The following is an 18379-nucleotide window of genomic DNA, read 5'->3' on the forward strand; positions in this document are numbered from 1 at the left end:
TTTCCTTGCAAGCCTTTTCCACACCTTATGTGCCTGGTAAGTTCTATTTCCAAAATCTTCTTGAAGCCTGCCTCTACCTCATCCAAATAATTGTTTTGTCTACTTCTCTGTTATTTCCGTATAAATAATTACATTCAGGCCGGGCGCGGTGGCTCAAGCCTGTAATCCCAGCACTTTGGGAGGCCAAGACGGGCAGATCACGAGGTCAGGAGATGGAGACCATCCTGGCTAACACGGTGAAACCCCGTCTTTACTAAAAAAATACAAAAAACTAGCCGGGCGTGGTGGCGGGCGCCTGTAGGCCCAGCTACTCCGGAGGCTGAGGCAGGAGAATAGCGTAAACCTGGGAGGTGGAGCTTGCAGTGAGCTGAGATCCGGCCACTGCACTCCAGCCTGGGCGACAGAGTGAGACTCCGTCTCAAAAACAAAAACAACAACAACAAAAAAGAAGTACTAAACCCTTGTTCCCAGGGAAAATAGGCACATATATACATATCTCACATAGGTTATAATCTTAATTCCTAAAAACAACTCATCCTGGTAGATTGAATTTTCTTTATTTACAGAAGAATAAAGGAAGTACAGAAGCGTTAAGTGATTTGCTTGAGGCTGCTTCACTAACAGGTGCCAGAGTTAAGATTCAGACTTCGTCCAATTGGTCCCAGAGCCAGAGCTTCTTGCACTACCCTGCACTGCCCTCTGCTGTCTCTATCCTTGGGTCATATTTGTATGAGAGCTGAAACAAGAAGGCTCAGGGTCACCTTAGTTGACCTTAGCTTGGGACGTGTGCAAGGAGTGACAAATTTTTCACTACTATGTGTATATTCATGAATCATCTGGAAAGCTCCACAAGTATTAATTTGGAGATTACAAATACATTTTAGTAAGTAAGCAAATTTGCAAATATAGGATTCACAAATAATGAGCATCAACTGTATTTGTAAGTGACTGCTAGGGTCTGGTTCATGATAACCCTTTCCCCCAACAATGTGGAATGTTTCTTTAGCTTCTTTGATAGTTCATTCATTTATTCATTCATATTTTTATTAAACACTTACATTAAGCCAGATTCTGCTGTAAACTGCGGTGAACAAGCTAGGGATTAAGGTCCTGCCCTGTGGATTTGATATTACAGTAAGAAAGACAGAGCTAAGTCTGGAGCTCGGGGGAAGTAGACAGTCACTTGACCAAGGTGAAATCTGGTGTGCCCCTTCCTACTTCACATCCCCAGACATACTTCCAGAACGTTTCTGTTCTGTTCTTGGGTATAAACTCTTCCTTTTGAGACTCTTTCCACTGACGCATGTCAACCTCTACTTGTCTTTTGTATATTTTGAGGCCACTTGCCCATGTTACTGGCAGGGTATTGCAGAAGAATCATGCCGACTTGCTCTTTGAATTCTGGTTCTGCTACCTACCAACTGGATTGCTTTGGTCCAGCTCTTGGACTTCTGAGCCTATTTCCTAATTTCAGAAGTGGTGATATGATGTGTTAGACCCTGATGGGTTGCAATGAAGAGGCACACACACATCATCTTTGGTAATGAGGGCTGAATGTAAACTTGGATGGGAAGTCATCTAAGTAGCCATATTGTTTCTTGGCCCTAGTACTTTCAAAACGTCACAGAACATTAATTTAGCAGTATATAGGGTAGGACTTGAGGTCTGAAGACCTGCCCTCTTTTCCTTTGTTCACCCAACATTTCTATTTTCCAAGAGAAGAGTATCTGATTGGATTAGCCTGTCACCTCCTAAAAACGGAAGGCCCCTATTGGAGAGAATTTTGAGCCATGCCATGTTCTTGGTGATTGATCTCCCTTAAATTCAACCTCTATGTTGTCCTTAGCTGAAACACTGAGCCTTGGTCCAGTTACTTGTGGCCAAACAAGTAAGGTTGGTTTTATGTATTATTGGTCACATGGATATGCTACAGATATGCTTTTTGTGTACGCTACAGTTGCACAATAGTTGTATGACTATAGCATATTCAGAAAGAACCATTAGGAGACAGTTTCTTTAGCAGACAATTGAGAGTATAACAAACTCTAGCGGTCCTAGAGTTTCATGGCCTTCTGTCCAAATACTTATCTAATATGATCATAGATAATTGTTAATAAAGCATCTAACAAGGTGATTGACACATGTCAAATATTCAATACATTTCCCTTTTGGTATTGTAGTTAATACTATAGTGTGGTTATTACTTGTTAATATGGCTGTTTTTCCATACTAGACCATGAGCTCTATGAGGGCAGTTTCTACAGTTTCATCTTTCTATCCTAGACACTTAGTTCAGTGCCTGATACATAGTAATAGAGGCACAAACATTTCAAGAGTTAAGGAATTCTCAAGTCTTACTGAAAGAATGGGAGGATATAAAGGTTTCTCAGAGAAGGTGTTATTTAAGCTGATTGTTTAAGGATGAGTAGGAATTCTTTCTAGGTGAATAAAACCTTGAGACATCATTCCCAGCAGAGACCAGCAGGTGCAAAGACACAGAGATATAGATAGGGTGAAGTTTACCAAACACTCCTAGATTAAAAAATACCAAAAAGAAAACAATCAAAATCAAAAATTAAAATTAAAAATCACCTACAGAAAAAACTATGAATGGGCTTGGCCAGAGAGCATGTCACAGTTGATTTAACTATGGCCGTAGATACTCAGTAACAGATGGAAGTTTTAGAGAAGAGCATAACATTCTCAGGTTGTTGGCAGAGTATCTAGAACAATTTAGAAATACAGGTATTGAGTTCTGGGAAAGATGACACTGTAGGGAATCATTTCCTTCTCTGTGTAGGAGGCATGTATGTTCAAGGTCACACACTGTTCAAGGTCGCACATTGCTCAAAGAGACCATGAGCAATCAAGGGAGACAGATGGGCGAGTACCTGGTTATCATGTGACAAGTGAGGTAATACAGATATGAAGAAAATGCTATCTGAAAATGAAGAAGGAATAATTAGTAATATATGGAGTGCTAGGGAAAGGTTTCTCAAATGAAGCTGGCTGGGCATGATGGCTCACACTTGTAATACCAGCACTTTGGGAGGCAGAGGTGGGAGGATCCAGCAGGATCTAGGAGTTCACGACCAACTTGGTTGACTGAGCAAGACCCTGCCTGTCTCTATATCGAAAAAAATTTTTTTTTTTTTTTTTTTTTTTTTTGAGACGGAGTCTCACTGTGTCTCCCAGGCTGGAGTGCAGTGGCGCGATCTCGGCTCACTGCAAGCTCCGCCCCCCGGGTTCACGCCATTCTCCCGCCTCAGCCTCCCAAGTAGCTGGGACTACAGGCGCCTGCTACCGCGCCCGGCTAGTTTTTTGTATTTTTAGTAGAGACGGGGTTTCACCATGTTAGCCAGGATAGTCTCGATCTCCTGACCTTGTGATCCACCCGCCTCGGCCTCCCAAAGTGCTGGGATTACAGGCTTGAGCCACCGCGCCCGGCCCGAAAAAAAATTTTTAAATGAAGTGATATTTGAACACTCTGGAACACTATGCAAATATAGGACAGACTGAAAGAATATATCCAGCTTAGTTTGAATTAACATTTTTAGAAATTTTACATTGCAAAAATTGTACATATTCACTGTTGTGAAATTAGAATTGATAAACAAGGAGGGGGGATCTACAAAGCACTCCGTAGGTCCAACATACTGAGACAATGCTTAATGCTTTGATGGATTTATTTTATACTTTCTACGCATATGCATGTATTGTATACATACATATGCATTGTTAAATAGAAATTGTTATGCTGGGTGTTCTGTTTATCCATTTATTTTATGAAATACATCCTCAAAGAGTACATTTGCTTTGCTCAGGGGAGTCTTTTGCTACATTCTGCTGTACATAATGAAAACTAAAAAAGGAGTTAACTTTCCAGCCTTGTGATCTTGTGCTGATTTAAATAGAGGCTTCATCAAAGGCACATTCAGAAATGAACTTGGTGTGTGGGTGGTTATCCTTGGCATTATTGTTTGTGATAGTATGATGAGGATGGCTTCAGTGTCTGCCAACAGGGAACAGGTTAAATAAACTGTGGTACATCCAAACAATGGAATACTGTGTAGTTGTAAAGAAGAATGAGAAAGACCTATGTACTCAGGTAGAAGAACTCAGATATATTGTGTGGTTTTTAAAAAGGAACAAAGAATGGTATGGTGTATATGGTATGCTGCTTTTTGTGTTGAGAGATAAGAGCAGAATAAGAATATACATCTGTATTTGCGAATGTAAATTCTGAAATGACACATGAGAAACCGATTTAAAGTGTTTGGCTGTGGAGGGAGAATAGGATATGAATGGGATTTTGCCACATACTTTTGTAGTTATATTTTTAAATTTTTCGACCTATGTGTTTGTATGCATTACCCCTTTAAGAATAAGTGAATGAAGGAATGAAGTGAGATTATGGAAAAAGGATCTAAGGGGCTGCCCATCTTTTTAGTACCCAGTGAATATTAAAACATAGCAATAGCAGCAAAAATTGGAAGAGTAACCCCAGGAAGGTGGGGAGTCAGCCTTTCCTTTGTCTTTGCCTCAATTTCATATATATTAAAAAACACTGAGAACAATAAAACAATTTAAAACAAAAATGTTTCCAGACATTTTAAAATAAAAGGAAGATGGGGCAGCTTCGTGTAGTGTACATTCCAAAAATTGACTGAATGACCTCAAGAGGCAGGGATTCTACCTCTTGAGCCTACATGGGATACATACATGAGAAAAAGTAAGAAAAGAAAATTTAAATATAAATAAATAAAAATAACACTTCTTCTTGATTATAAAGGAAATCACGTTCTGTAATAATTTGGATGACAAAATATAAAGAAACATTAATTTTGTCAGTCAAAACATTCTGGTTTGTTGCTTTTTATACTTTATGCATATAAACATTGTAAAAAGTAGAATGATAATATATAATCTTTTGTCACTTACTATATTTTGGGCATGTTTCTATGGCAATAAATATATCCTGGTATCATCATTTTTAATGGCTGGATGTATATTAAGTTAATCATTGCACCTCAGAGGTGAATTTCCTCATATGTACATTTTAATGGACTCGAGCAAGCATTTTACGACTGAATTCATAGAAGTAGAATTTCTGGAGGAAAATAATATAAAACAGTTTTAGGGATTTTAATAGAAATTTTCAAATTATCGTGCAGGAAATTTGGTTCAGTTTATACTCCCACCAACAGAGACAGAGCTCTAACTTCCCCCTTCCATTTGCCATCTTTCCTGGTCTTTAAGCAGAAAATCTCATTGTTTTCATTACATTTCTTTGATTTCTAGTGCTTTTGAATCTTTTATATGCTTACTGGCTGTTTTTATTCTTGTGGAAAGTGTCTGTTTCTCCATTGCCCATTTTCTGTTGGAAACCATTTGTTTTCTTCTGAGTAATTTTATGAAATTAAAAAATAATTTTATCTTTTAAAATCATATTTCTGAGTAATTTTAAAGTTTTCTTTATGGACTGGGGATATCAACCTTTTTTCTGTCACCGAGGTTACAAAAACTTTCTCCTACTAAGTAATTTGTTGTTTAGCTTTATTTTTTCTTTCCTCTTTTAGCTACCCAGGCTCCAAAATCACACTTTATTTATTTATTTAGTTAGTTAGTTAGTTAGTTAGTTAGTTAGTTTTGAGACAGAGTATGGTTCTGTTGCCCAGGCTGGAGTGCAGTGGCATGATCTCGGCTCACTGCAACCTCTGCCTCATAGGTTCAAGTGATTCTCCTGCCTTAGTCTCCTGAGTAGCTGGGATTACAGGCACCCGCCACCACACCTGGCTAATTTTTGTATTTATAGTAGAGGCGGTGTTTCACCATGTTGGCCAGTCTGGTCTCAAACTCCTGAACTCAGGTAATCAGCCTGCCTCAGCTTCCTGAAGTGCTGGGATTACAGACATGAGCCACTGTGCCTGGCCACATTTCACTTAATTTTTTTTTTTTTAAGAGGAGTTTCACTCTTGTTGCCCAGGCTGGACTGCAGTGGTGTGATCTCAGCTCACTGAAACCTCCCCCTTCCAGGTTCAAGTGATTCTCCTGCCTTAGCCTCCTGAGTAGCTAGGATTATAGGCATGCACCACCACGCCCAGCTAATTTTGTATTTGTATTAGAGATGGGGTTTCTCCATGTTGGTCAGGCTGGTCTCTCGAACCTCCGACCTCAGGTGATCCACCCACCTCGGCCTCCCAAAGTGCTGGGATTACAGGTGTGAGCCACCACGCCCTGCCATTTCACTTAATTCTTATCCTGCTGAATGAAAGTGTTTTAACTTAGTGATTTTAGTGTAAACAGGAGCAGGACAGAATGTAATTATCTAGGTCTCGCTCTGTCACCCAGGCTAGAGTGCAGTGGCATGATCGTAGCTACAGCAGCCTCGAACTCCTGGGCTCAAGCGATTTTCCCACCTCAGACTCCCGAGTAGCTAGGACTACAGGCGTGTGCCACCAGGCTTAGCTAATTTTTAATTTTTTTCGTAGAGATGCGAATTCGCTATGTTGCCCAGGCCAGTCTTGAACTCCTGACTCCAAGTAATCCTCCCACTTTAGCTTGCCAAAGTGCTGGGATTACAGGTATGAACTACTGCTTCTGGCTGAGAGTTTACTTTTGTTTGCTAGTGGTGTTTTTGGTATCTTTTCATATTTGAGGCTTTAGTGCTAGTTCTGAAGTATTACACTCACCATCTGAAGTTTACAGGACTTCTGTTTTAATATTAACAACTTTAGTTCTGCATCTTTGCAAGTATACACAATATGCCTACCAGGACTCTGCTTTGTATCAGTCAAAAGCAAGAAGTAATAAAGTAAAACTTTGCCTGGCTAGAGGCTTTGAAAGAATGGAATATTCTGGTTTAATTCTATTAACTTGGAAGTATGAAGGTGAAAAAAATTCAAAACTTTAATTTCCTGTTGAATGCAATTTGAAAATACAGCCAGTGATCCACTTTTCTTCTCTAGTAAGTTTGGACATTCAGATCTACTTGGTCTTTTATTATAGAACTCCTAGTGTGCCTTAGACTTATACTGTGAAGGTCCCTTTCTAAAACTTTAGATGTAGGAGGATGTAAGTGGTATTGTGTAAGATCAGACTGGATAAGAACAGATACCTGTAAATATACTTTTTAGATTAAATCTCTGATTGACACTTGTTTTCTTTTTTTTTTTTTTTATCAACTTATTTAAAACTTTATTCTTATTTTTTTGACTTTTTTTATTATACTTTAAGTTCTAGGGTACATGTGCACAACGTGCAGGTTTGTTACATATGTATACTTGTGCCGTGTTGGTGTGCTGCACCCATCAACTCGTCAGCACCCATCAACTCGTCATTTACATCAGGTATAACTCCCAATGCCATCCCTCCCCCCTCCGCCCTCCCCATAATAGGCCCCGGTGTGTGATGTTCCCCTTCCCGTGTCCAAGTGATCTCATTGTTCAATTTCCACCTATGAGTGAGAACATGCAGTGTTTGGTTTTCTGTTCTTGTGATAGTTTGCTGAGAATGATGGTTTCCAGCTGCATCCATGTCACTACAAAGGACTCTTATTTTTTTAAATGAGAAAAAATGAAAAAAAAAAAACCACTTTTTTTTATTGGCAACCATCAAAGAGATATTCATAACAAGACTCAGAGCTAAGGGCAGAGACCCCTAAACAGATCGTTTTCCTTAACTCTTTAGGCTGGAGCAGATTTTAAACCAAGCTGAAGGAATCACTCCAGCTCTGGCCACAACCTAATCTCTGCATCCTGGCCTTCATTGCATTGGCTGGAAGCTGGTTCACTTCATCCAAGGGCCTAGTTCGAGGGCAGTCATGGCTTCCGCAAGTTTGAGCATCCCTCGCTCCTGGCGCTGGCGGTGCCACTCAGCCATGGACTGGAGCATCCACTTGGTCCGGAGCTTGTACAAATAGGAACCGTAAACCACGACCTCGGTGAGGTCTGAAGACTCCAGAGCCTTCAGCTCGAGCATGGCCTTGCTCACTTGCTCGATGTAAGGGATTCGAGATCTGTCAGGGCCAAACATGGCTTTCAGCAGCCGCGTCTGGACCTGGAACACCTCTGGATCTTTCAGGTCTTCGGGAACTTTCACCCACGGCGGGATATTTCTACGTGCCGGGAGAGTTCCCATCTTATGACCCTCAAAACCAAAATCACGCTCCAGCGCACACCAGGCCTTCCCCGACACTTGTTTTCTTGTTTAACTTATTAAACACATTAGCTGGAGGGTGGGAGTAGGAAGGAGATTTATGTCTTTTAATTGCATGTCTTCGTTTCATATAAAGACAACATGTAGTATCCCTGGCTTTGGGCCTACAGAAGGAAACACATTTTTCTACCTGCTGTATGCCAGAGGTTCCTGAACACCTGCGGGGCTTATTGCAGCACAGATTGCTAGGCCCTACTCCAGAGTTTCTGATTCATCAGGTCTGGGGTGGGGCCTGAGAATTTGCATTTATAAAAAGTTCTCAGGTGATGCTGGTGGTGTTGGTCCAGAGACTACATTTTTGAGAACCATTTTTGTATACTAACTGTAAATTGTAGAACTCTAGAAGAAAGCTTAGTTTGGTCTGGGACAAGAAGCACACAGGTTGTGGAGCAAATCATGAAAGATTGAACCCTTGATCCCAGCCTAGTGTGGAATTCAGGTAACAAGCAATACACAGTGACATAACACAACTCTTGGTTTTCATGATTACAAGTCATAGCCAAGTATCGAGTGAGAAATTCAGTTTCATTTGCAAGGTTTGGAGAGGCCAGGTGATTCTCGTCAAATAGGATTTAGTAATTAACCCCTTGAGAGTAGGAGTTATTTATGTCCTTTTTCTCTCCCCCATCACTTAGCATTTAGCCTTACTTTAGAAGGACCTTGTACTTTTTTTAAACTGGTAAAGAGCTTTGAGTGCTTATTAAATTGAAAACTGTGTTTTTAAAGATATTAGACATGTTTCTTACTTAAAAAGTCTTAACAATAATGTAGGAGAATAAAATAATCTTTTTCCAAAAAAGAGAAATCATTGTGATTATTTTATCTTATTGGAATGTTGGATAATACAGTCTGCTGCATTAATCATCAAGCGTGCTATGGGTTTTCCACTTTTATGGGATTTGTACCACAATTGAGGTAATACTGGTAATTCTTGTGCTCCATTTGAAGATGAATAATAAAGGCCAAAATCAAAGACCTGGCATAGAAGCTGTATAATGAAGATAGCTCTGAAGGAACACATATACACACACATAGACACACATGTATATAAAGTATGTGCAGATTTTCTTTTTAAGTTTTAAAGTTTTAAAAGTGAAAGCCAGCCCTGCCCCTCTCCTGGAGTGGGCAGGGACAGCAGTTGCCTGTGCAGCTTTCCTTGTGAAACCACAGGTCCCTCTGGCCACACTGCCACCTAGCCATGTCTCCTTTCCCTTTTTTTTCCCTTTTACCTCCTTTCTCATTGACCAATGGGCTTGGAGCATTGAGGCCATGCCCTTATCCTGCGTTCTGTTGTGGCCCTGGTTACGCCTCCGCTGGCTCAGTCGCACAGCTGCGTGGTAGCTGGCTAGAAGTGTTTAGCAGTGGTTGCCAGGATCACACTGATGTGGTCCCAACCCCACCTCCCTCCCTGCCCTGTGGTGTCGGAAGAAACTGACACAGCAAATTGGACACAGCCAAGAAAAAAAGGTAAAATGCAGCCAATTGGCCACGGCCAAGAAAAAAAGGTAAAATGCACGGGGTCATGGCTACCTGACCCAGCTCCAAGCCCCCTCCGACAGCAGGACCACTGCCAGAGTCTGTGCCACTCCTGAGGCATACTGGGCTGGGCCTCTGGGCTTCCCCAGCCAAAGTCTTGTCAGCCAGCCCCACCCCATCAGCAGCCCAGTCCCCACCCTCACTGGTCACCCCTGGGTGACTCTGGGCTAATGACTCCCAAGGCTCTCCACTCCAGATTTGGTCCTCACCTCCTGCCACCCAAGCCAGACCTCCCTGGGCTCTTTGAGCTCACATCTCCAAGCACCCCCTCCCCCACTGCAGAGCAATGTGGCCCCCCCAAGGAAGGAGTTGTTGGGAGAAAAGCTGAGTATTGGGAGAGAAGCTGAGGCAGGGCTTGCATGTCTGACATAAAGCAAAAGAGTCTTGGAACATGTCTGGGGTCCAGGGTATAAAACCCCTCATGACCTTTGGAATACCAAGCTCTGTGCCAAAGAGTGGAAGGCTGCCCTGCTGCACCACAATCTAAGCCCAGGGCATAAAACCCCTTGTGGCTTGGATGGAATCCAGGGCTCAGGGCATAAAACCCCTCGTGGCCTCTGGAATGTGTCTAGACTTGCTGGCTCCTTGCTTCTAGCAAGCCCAGGTTCATAAGACGAGTGTATCTTAAACTAGAAGAACATGTTTTCCATTATCTCAAGTAGCATAATGTGTTCCATATACTTCAAAGAAAATGCTAAACCGTCACAGCTGTAGCTCATTCACTTGATGCACTGCTTTCTCTCAACCCTCACATCCTTACTACCTGCTTCTTTGTTTGATCACCAGTAAATAGTGTGGGCTCCCAGAGCTCGGGGTCTTCGCAGTCTCCATACTAGCGTTGGCCCCCTGGTCCCACTTTATGTCTTAACCAGTCTTTTCTCATTCCTTTGACTCCGCCGGACTTCGTAGCCCCCATGGCCTGGTGTAGGGTCTGATCATCCCAACAAGGAATGGAATGTAGTGAGTCACAATCCCCCTGGGAACTGTCATTATTGCCACAAGACCGGCCTTTGATCTTAGGACCCAATCCCCTAACTGTTCTCACCCCCTTTCTGGTTCCTCTGGTTGCAGCACAAATTTCCAGCTGGAAGGGGAGTGGGAACTATGGAACCTGGGAGCAAGAGGTTTCAGGTTGCCTTACTCCCTTAACTTAGACACTGACAGTGTGAAAAGCTTACACTCCCCACCATCGCCTCCCCCTGCACTGGTGAGCAAACATTGACAGTTGTCAATGGGGGAATGGGATTGGTTGGTTTCCTTCCAGGCGTCTACTCTTAAGAGGGACTTTAGCATTTTGTTTTCTGAGTTCTCCACCTCATATTTGAGTTCTCCATGGTTCTGACACCAGAGTGCCTTTCAGTCAGTGGTCTCTGGAGTGAGATCTGCTCATCTTCTGTGGAACAGATCTTGGGAAACTGAACTTGACAGCTTGAATCTTCCTCATCTCATCTCAACCTGGGGTACTTTGAGTGGCACAGGATAAATATGGGGCATCTTTCTGAAGCATCAGTTTGGCTTCATTCTCTTGAAAGAGAAAAAATAATATACTTAGGGGTGACAGTCACATAGATTTCTAAGAGTATACCAGACTTCTCTCTGAAATGAGGCTTGGGTTGTCCTCTTTCTGATAAATTCCCAGATTTAACAGAAAGGCTGCCTTCTGTCATGAGGATACATTGATGTAAAAGTTTGAGAGGTGCTGGTGTACTTCTTACACTAACAGATGTGTGACGATGTGTGACTCTGAACTGCACAGTGTACAGTTCCTGCCTACTTCATGTTTACTTTTCTACATCTGCCTCTGGTTTTGGTCCCTGGCAGCTGCTGATTCATGGCAAAACCCCAGAGCTCGGAGTCAGAAGACTGAGTTTAAGTTTCATTATTGCCTTTTTTTTTTTTTTTTAGCCATCGTATCAATCCTTGTCTGTCCTTAAGTGTTGGTACACCTTGTACAGTTGTTGGTGGCATTAAATCAGATGGTGTATAAGAGTATTTTGTAAAAACCGTAACATAGGATGTGACTGTAGGGGCTTGTAGTTCTCATGAGTATTACTGCTCTTCTTTTCCAAAGTTGAGAGAATATTAGCAGAGGAACAGCCCTTGTGTTCGGCAGGAGTAAAGAGGAAGAAAAGGAAACAAAATGGCAGTAGCACTGAGACAACAACTTCTGGTGGTTGCCACTCACCTGGGGATGTGAGTCTTGGCTGGCCAGGCTTCTGGGGACAAGGGGCCCAAGGGGCAGTAGAGGGTAATTGTTAAGATTGTGGAAAAACTGTCAGGTACTGGTAAAGAATTCTGGGTTCGAATCCTACCTCTCCATCTGCTAGGGATAAGATTTAGGGCAAATTGCTTGAGCTCTCTTTGGGCCTCTTTTTTCACATCTGTAAAATAGGGGTGCTATTGTTTTACATATATTTGTGAGATTTAAATGAGATTTGTTATTGCTGTTGTTTTTATGTTAATCCCTAGTACAGGGCCTGCTGTAAACACCCAGGACACCCAGGAAATGGTAGTTACTGTTTGATTTTCCTCATCCCCATTCTTAAGGGGAAACCAGGCCAATGAGAACAGCCATTTGCCATCAGGCTGTCCCTTTAGGAGTCACTGAAAGGGCCCCAGCATGTGGTGAGGAGAACCCGAGGCACTAGGGTTAGGAGAAGATCTAACTTTTGCGTTCATCTTTGCCATCAGTTTGCTGCGTGACCACAGAAAAATCACTTCTTCCACTGGGCCTCAGTTTCCTCCTCTGTAAGATGATACCAGATAAGATCAGTGTCTTCCAAATTTGTTTTTTAGCTGGAGACCCCTTTGTTCAAGTGAACCGTTACTCAAAAGTCTGGTTTTTAAAATAGAGGTGGAGGTCTTCTGGAGCTCTCCCAGATTTATCGCCCACATCCTGGGCCTGTGGAGAGGGGTCCAGTGAGCATATGAAGAGCTGCACTGGTCAGGTGACCCCACTCCATGTGACTGCAAAGCAATGCAGTCACATGGAGTGGGGTCACCTGACCAGGGCAGATGGATGACTTTCCCATCTATCTGTTCTGGCCCTTGGCAAGGCAGCAGGTGGCCATTTGGTGGGAGGAGGTCACAATCACAGGTCGTGGTTTTGACCTCCTCCACTCTTCTTTAGCATTTCGTTTCCCTGAACCCCTATCTTCCTCATTCCCTGACTTTCTTGCCTCTCTCTAAGTGACTCTTTCTCCCCCTGCCCTTGTTTTTCCCTTTTCGCTTCCTGTAGATTCAGGACCTTGTGAAGGTGCTGCGTTCCCCACACTGGACATGTGGAAGGTGAGGGAGTGCTGAGACTTCTCTCTGGCTTGCTCTCTCCAGCTGTGCATGCCCTTAGGCTTCTCTGGTTTGGGGGAATACTTTGTCTTCGGCTTATTTTATTTTGCTGCCTTAACCTTCAGCCTGTTTGTGTCCACTTCTTCAGCTGTTTGGTTTTTTTCCTTCCCCCACATCTTTTATCATTTTAGAGAAGGTGAGACATACCTTAAAGTTTAACAACAATTTGAGAATAACTTTCAGAGCAGGCCTGTGGGATTTGGGGCTTTTTTTTTTTTTTTTTGAGATGGAGTCTTGCTCTGTTGCCCAGGCTGGAGTGCAGTGGCAGGGGCACGGTCTCAGCTCGCTGCAATCTCTGCCTCCCAGGTTCAAGCCATTCTCTTGCCTCCACCTCCTGAGTAGCTGGAATTACAGGTGCCCATCACCATGCCCAGCTAGTTTTTGTATTTTCAGTAGAGACAGGGTCTCACCATGTTGGCCAGGCTGGTCTTGAACCCCTAACCTCAAATGATCTGCCCTCCTCAGCCTCCCAAAGTGCTGGGATTACAGGCATGAGCCATCATGCCCAGCCTGAGATTTGGGCTTTTGAATGCCCAATGTGATGCTCTCAGACTAGGAGGGATGGAGGGAAAAAACCCAACCAACCTTTAAGTTTTGCCCTAAAGGCAAAGATCATTAGACCACATAAAAGTTTGTCACTTTTTAAAATTAATTCACTTTGGTTTAAGAGAGAAAACACAGGGTTAAGAGAAAATGAGTTCACATTATAGTTGGAAGGATTGAAGCTATTTTTTCAGAGGAACTAACTGTAAAAGATATGAAGTTAACCAAACAGATAAATGACTGAAACATTCTGCCCCTAATCTCTTTAAAATCAAATGAACACTTAGCCATATTCATTGGGCTCTTGATAGCAAAGGCACTTTGCTAAGTAAACAATGGAGAGAATAGATAAACAAGGTAGGCTGCACACTGAGGGAGGCAGACTCGTCTGAAGGAGGCAAGAGAGAATTTTGGAACATTCTAAATGCTCAGCTCTGGGGTAGCTTGGTTCCGAATGGACTCGAGGCTGGGGGAAGTGGCATTTGAGGCTGACTTGAAGATTAAAGGTGGGTAAACATTCATCCATAAGGGGAGTAGGGGAGGCAGGGAGAGTGGTGAGGTCATGGCCATCATTATGAACTCACAGAGCACCTTTCAGGAGCACAGGGAGCCTGGTGGGGGGCAGGGCATGGGGGTACACGGGGCTAGGAGATGACTTCCTCTGGTTGTGATTTGGCATTTCCTTCATATCTTACTTCCCTGGGGTGCTCCTGACAAGCCAGAGGAGCAGGGCACAAATGGTGCCAGATCCTGTTGAAGATGGGCATGGGGAGGGGGACTGAGACAGAGCACCCTTGCCTGCTGTTAGAGACTTTTCAGTCTTCACACCTGTTACCCGCCCCCACCAATGGGTCAGGTCTGTCCAGGTGCTGTGACTCACCTTGCCAGCTCAGAGGAGGTACTGAGTGGTATGGTGCAGAGTACAGGCCTAGAGGCATCTTGCAGCCATGTATTTGGCTTTTTCTCTGCCGATGGTCCAGTGGATTGGGGGGTCTGGAGCCTGTTTCCTAATGCTCTGAGATTCTGTGCCCAGCCCAGGTCTCTCTGTTCTGGAAACAAAGGCCCAGATCCCCATATTTCCTTTTTGCTGTTTAGTTTTAGTTTTTGTTTTTGAGACAGAGTCTGGCTCTCTCTCCTGGAGTGCAGTGGTGGGATATTGGCTCACTGCAACCTCTGCCTCCCAGGTTCAAGTGATTGTCGTGCTTCAGGTCTCCCGACTAGCTAGGATTACAGGCATCCACCACTGTGCCCAGCTAATTTCTTTTGTATTTTTAGTAGAGACGGGGTTTTGCTATGTTGCCCAGGCTGGTCTGGAACTCCTGGCTCAAGTGATCCACCAGCCTCGGCCTCCCAAAGTGCTGGTTGCATGACCACCATCTGGCTCCTTGTTGCTTCTATACCTTCTCTGCTATCATAACTGTTTCCCATGTAAGTTTTTTTAAAATTTTTTCATTTTTATTACCACTTTAATAAATTTTCTTTTTTTTTTTTTTTTTTTTTTTGAGATGGAATATATTAGGCACTGGGCTGAGAGTGCAGTGGTGCGATCTCAGCTCACTGCAAGCTCCGCCTCCGGGTTCCTTGCTGCCACCCTCCGGCCTCCAGCCCCGTAACTGGGACTACAAGGCGCCCGCCACCACACCCCCTCCCACCTGGCTAATTTGCATGTTTTTTTTTTTTTGAGACGGAGTCTTGCTCTGTCGTCCAGGCTGGAGTGCAGTGGCACGATCTCGGCTCACTGCAAGCTCCGCCTCCCAGGCCCACGCCATTCTCCTGGCTCAGCCTCCCGAGTAGCTGGGACCACAGGCGCCCGCCACCGCACCTGGCTAATTTTTTGTATTTTTAGTGGAGATGGGGTTTCACTGTGTTAGCCACGATGGTCTCGATCTCCTGACGTTGTGATCTGCTCACCTCGGCCTCCCAAAGTGCTGAGATTACAGGCGTGAGCCACTGCACCCGGCCAACCATGTAGGTTTTCTACTCCAGGAGTGCAGATCTGTGATTGAGGTATCCTGAGTAGAGCTGATAACATTTCCAGAAGTAGGGAATAATGGAGAGAGAGAAAAATATCTTAATGTGATGGGACCATTTGAGGAGAGTAGGCTTTGTTTATTTTTTTTAACTCCATTCTTAGCTACAAGACTTAAAATTATCTTCAGTTCTGCTAGCCTCTGTAGCACTTGCTCTAAGGAGGGAAGCAGGTTTAGGTTTTCAGAGGCCAGGACCGAAGGGTCCAGTGAGCAGGCAGTCCTTTCCCTGGAGCGAGGTGTAGCCACTTTCCCCAAACCCAGCTTCCTGTCCAGGCCCTGGCTCCCTGGTGTTTCTCTCTTGTCATGCTTAGCTGGTCAGCCAGCTTTTTCCACTGTCTGCCCACCTGGCCTGTTGGATATTAGAAGATCTCTAGAGCCAGATGCTTGGGCCAAGAGTAAGGCCACAGTCTGGAGAGAGGCTGGGTGGGGCTCTGGTCAAGCAAGTAGGTCCAGCTGGGGGCAAGGGAGTGGCTCCACATGACTCCAAGTCCTGAATCCTAGGATGGTCCCCAGCTGCTGTTTCCAGGAAAGAGGCCCCACAATTTCTAAGTTGCCAAGAGCCATAGGGCAGATGTCTTACCTCTGTTTTTTTTGGGTGGTTTCTTGGTTGGGTTGATGTTTCTGGATGTAAAAGGACAGGGTAGGTGTGATGACTATGGTTGATTCTCTTTTTACCTCCAGAGAGTGGGGAGAGGCTTCTAGTTGGGCCACTTTTTTTTTTCCCTGAAAAGGCCTGAATCAGTAACACAGTCAATAGGTGCAGTGGCTTATACCTATAATCCCAACACTTTGGGAGACCAAGGTAGGAGGATCACTTGAGCCTGGGAGTTTGAGACCAGCCTGGGCAACATGGTGAGAACTTAGAGAGACAGGGTCTCGCAATCTCACGGGTAGCTCGTTCTCTAGGACCAATTGGCCTTCCTGGGGATGGGGCTGGGGGAAGGCTGAGACTGGCCTTTTACATGAGGTCTGGGGAGATGCAAGATTGTTGGAATGAGCTTGGGAGCTTCGCTCACCCCACCCTGGGTGCCTGTTACCAGAAATTGAATGACCCTTTTATATGTTTCTTCCCACACAGAAACATGCTGACAATGACCCTCATCTTACGGATGAAACCAAGTGAGTGTCTCCTATTGGGGCAGCAGTCTCTAGGCCGAGGGAGTCAGGAAGGCCACTGCCCATGACCTTCTTTTCCATCAAGCCACCTGCACCCCTGACCCATGTCTCCACCCCTAGGACTTTCTCATCGACCAAGAGCCTGTGGTAACTCTACCAACAGCTCAATGATGTTGCCTCTGAGGTACCTCAGAAATTGAAGCCCAGAGTGGGGTGCAGGGGCAAGGAAAGTAGGATAGAAACCGAGGCAGGTTTTCACAAGAGAGGGCAGATCCTGGGAGATCAGCTGATTTGCTGCTGGGCAATGTTGAGGAAGTCGCCTCTTCCCTCAGCCTTCTCCCTTGAAGCTGTTCACATGAAGGAGTTGGACCACGTGACTGGTTGCATCATTTTTTGCTTCAGAAGCACCAGATGAGTGCTGCTCTGAAGGGAGGGATGGTGGGGAGATAAGAACCATGAGATATTTTGGTACAAAAGAGTTGTGGAATGAAGGGTTCAAGATAGGCAGAAAAGAAAATGTTGCCAGTTGCTGGGGAAGAAAGGAAGTCAGAGGGCTTAGACACTGAGGGGGCAGAAGATCTCCATGCGCACCATCATCTCTTGTAGTCAGCAACAGGTATCCACGGGGAGGGCCCTGCATCATCTTGTTAAGAATAAAAAGTTCCTCTTCAAAGTTTCTGTTTTTAAAAACAATAAATGTTAAGAATAATAGTTCCTTTTAAAAACTTCTTTAAAGTTTTCTTTTTATGCTATAAACTAATAAATCTTTTAGTTTACTAATGACTCTTTTGTTATGCCCTAGGTAGCTGTTAAATATAGTAGAGAAATAAGTGTATTCTATGTTTCTATGTCCTTATATTTTAAACAAAGCCTAAGCTGTTTATTCTAGTTTCTAGTCTGCCTAGATATGCTCGGACATGCCTAGGCATGTCCCAGCTCATAGCCTATGCCTTTTCCTTATTTGGAAATGTTATTATTATCCTAGTTTCCTGTAAGTAACCCCCTCCCTTTCTTTGTTCTCCATCGTGCCATTACCTATTTAGGGAAGTTTTAAGATTTTAGCAAATCAGAATCAGTTTAGATTGTGAGTTCCAGCTCTAGGACACAGCAGTAGGGTCTTGATGCATCAGGGATAAAAACTCCTGCTTTCGTTTGTTTGGTGTGCTCTCATGGCAATCTGACTTGCAAACAGGATCCTTCTGCAGAAGTAAAATTGCCTTGCTGAGAAATCTTTTGTTTGTGTGTTCGTGTTCCTTGCGACTCCGAATTTTCATTTCTAACAATGTGCTATCCTGAAGAATCTGGAGGTAAGAGGGCCTGGGCCAAGGTGCAGTGACCCCCTGGGCCAGCCCTCAAACCTCCTCCCACAGTGGGGGTAGGGTGACTCTCTGCCCACTGAGACAGCCCAACAGCTCCCACCCCTAATTATTGCTCTCTCTAACTCTCCCCGCAGTCCTCCAGCTCCTCCTCTCTGCATGTGTCTCAGAACCAATACCAAGAGGTAACTGTACCCTGAACTCCAGCTATCTAACAATCAACTCAATAGAATGATTGAGACATTCTTAAGAGTCCAATAGGGCCCCCTGGTGCCA

At 44.0% G+C, this 18379-nt stretch overlaps 1 protein-coding gene and 1 long non-coding RNA gene across 2 annotated transcripts; one reads left to right on the forward strand and one right to left on the reverse strand.

The window, feature by feature from the left end:
• Window positions 1-7788: 7788 nt before the first annotated feature.
• LOC116275804 (developmental pluripotency-associated 5 protein-like) lies at window positions 7789-8158 on the reverse strand. Its single transcript, XM_031668571.1, has one exon. It carries the CDS (start codon window positions 8137-8139, stop codon window positions 7789-7791), a length of 351 nt encoding a protein of 116 aa, XP_031524431.1. The 5' UTR covers window positions 8140-8158.
• Window positions 8159-13530: 5372 nt separating this feature from the next.
• On the forward strand, window positions 13531-17460 carry LOC116275805. Its single transcript, XR_004185142.1, has 2 exons — window positions 13531-14539; window positions 16750-17460. It is a non-coding gene; the product is annotated as an uncharacterized LOC116275805 (long non-coding RNA).
• Window positions 17461-18379: the final 919 nt, after the last annotated feature.

This window comes from Papio anubis, chromosome 7 (assembly GCF_008728515.1).
Source record: "Papio anubis isolate 15944 chromosome 7, Panubis1.0, whole genome shotgun sequence".
Classification (NCBI taxonomy): Eukaryota; Metazoa; Chordata; class Mammalia; order Primates; family Cercopithecidae; genus Papio; species Papio anubis.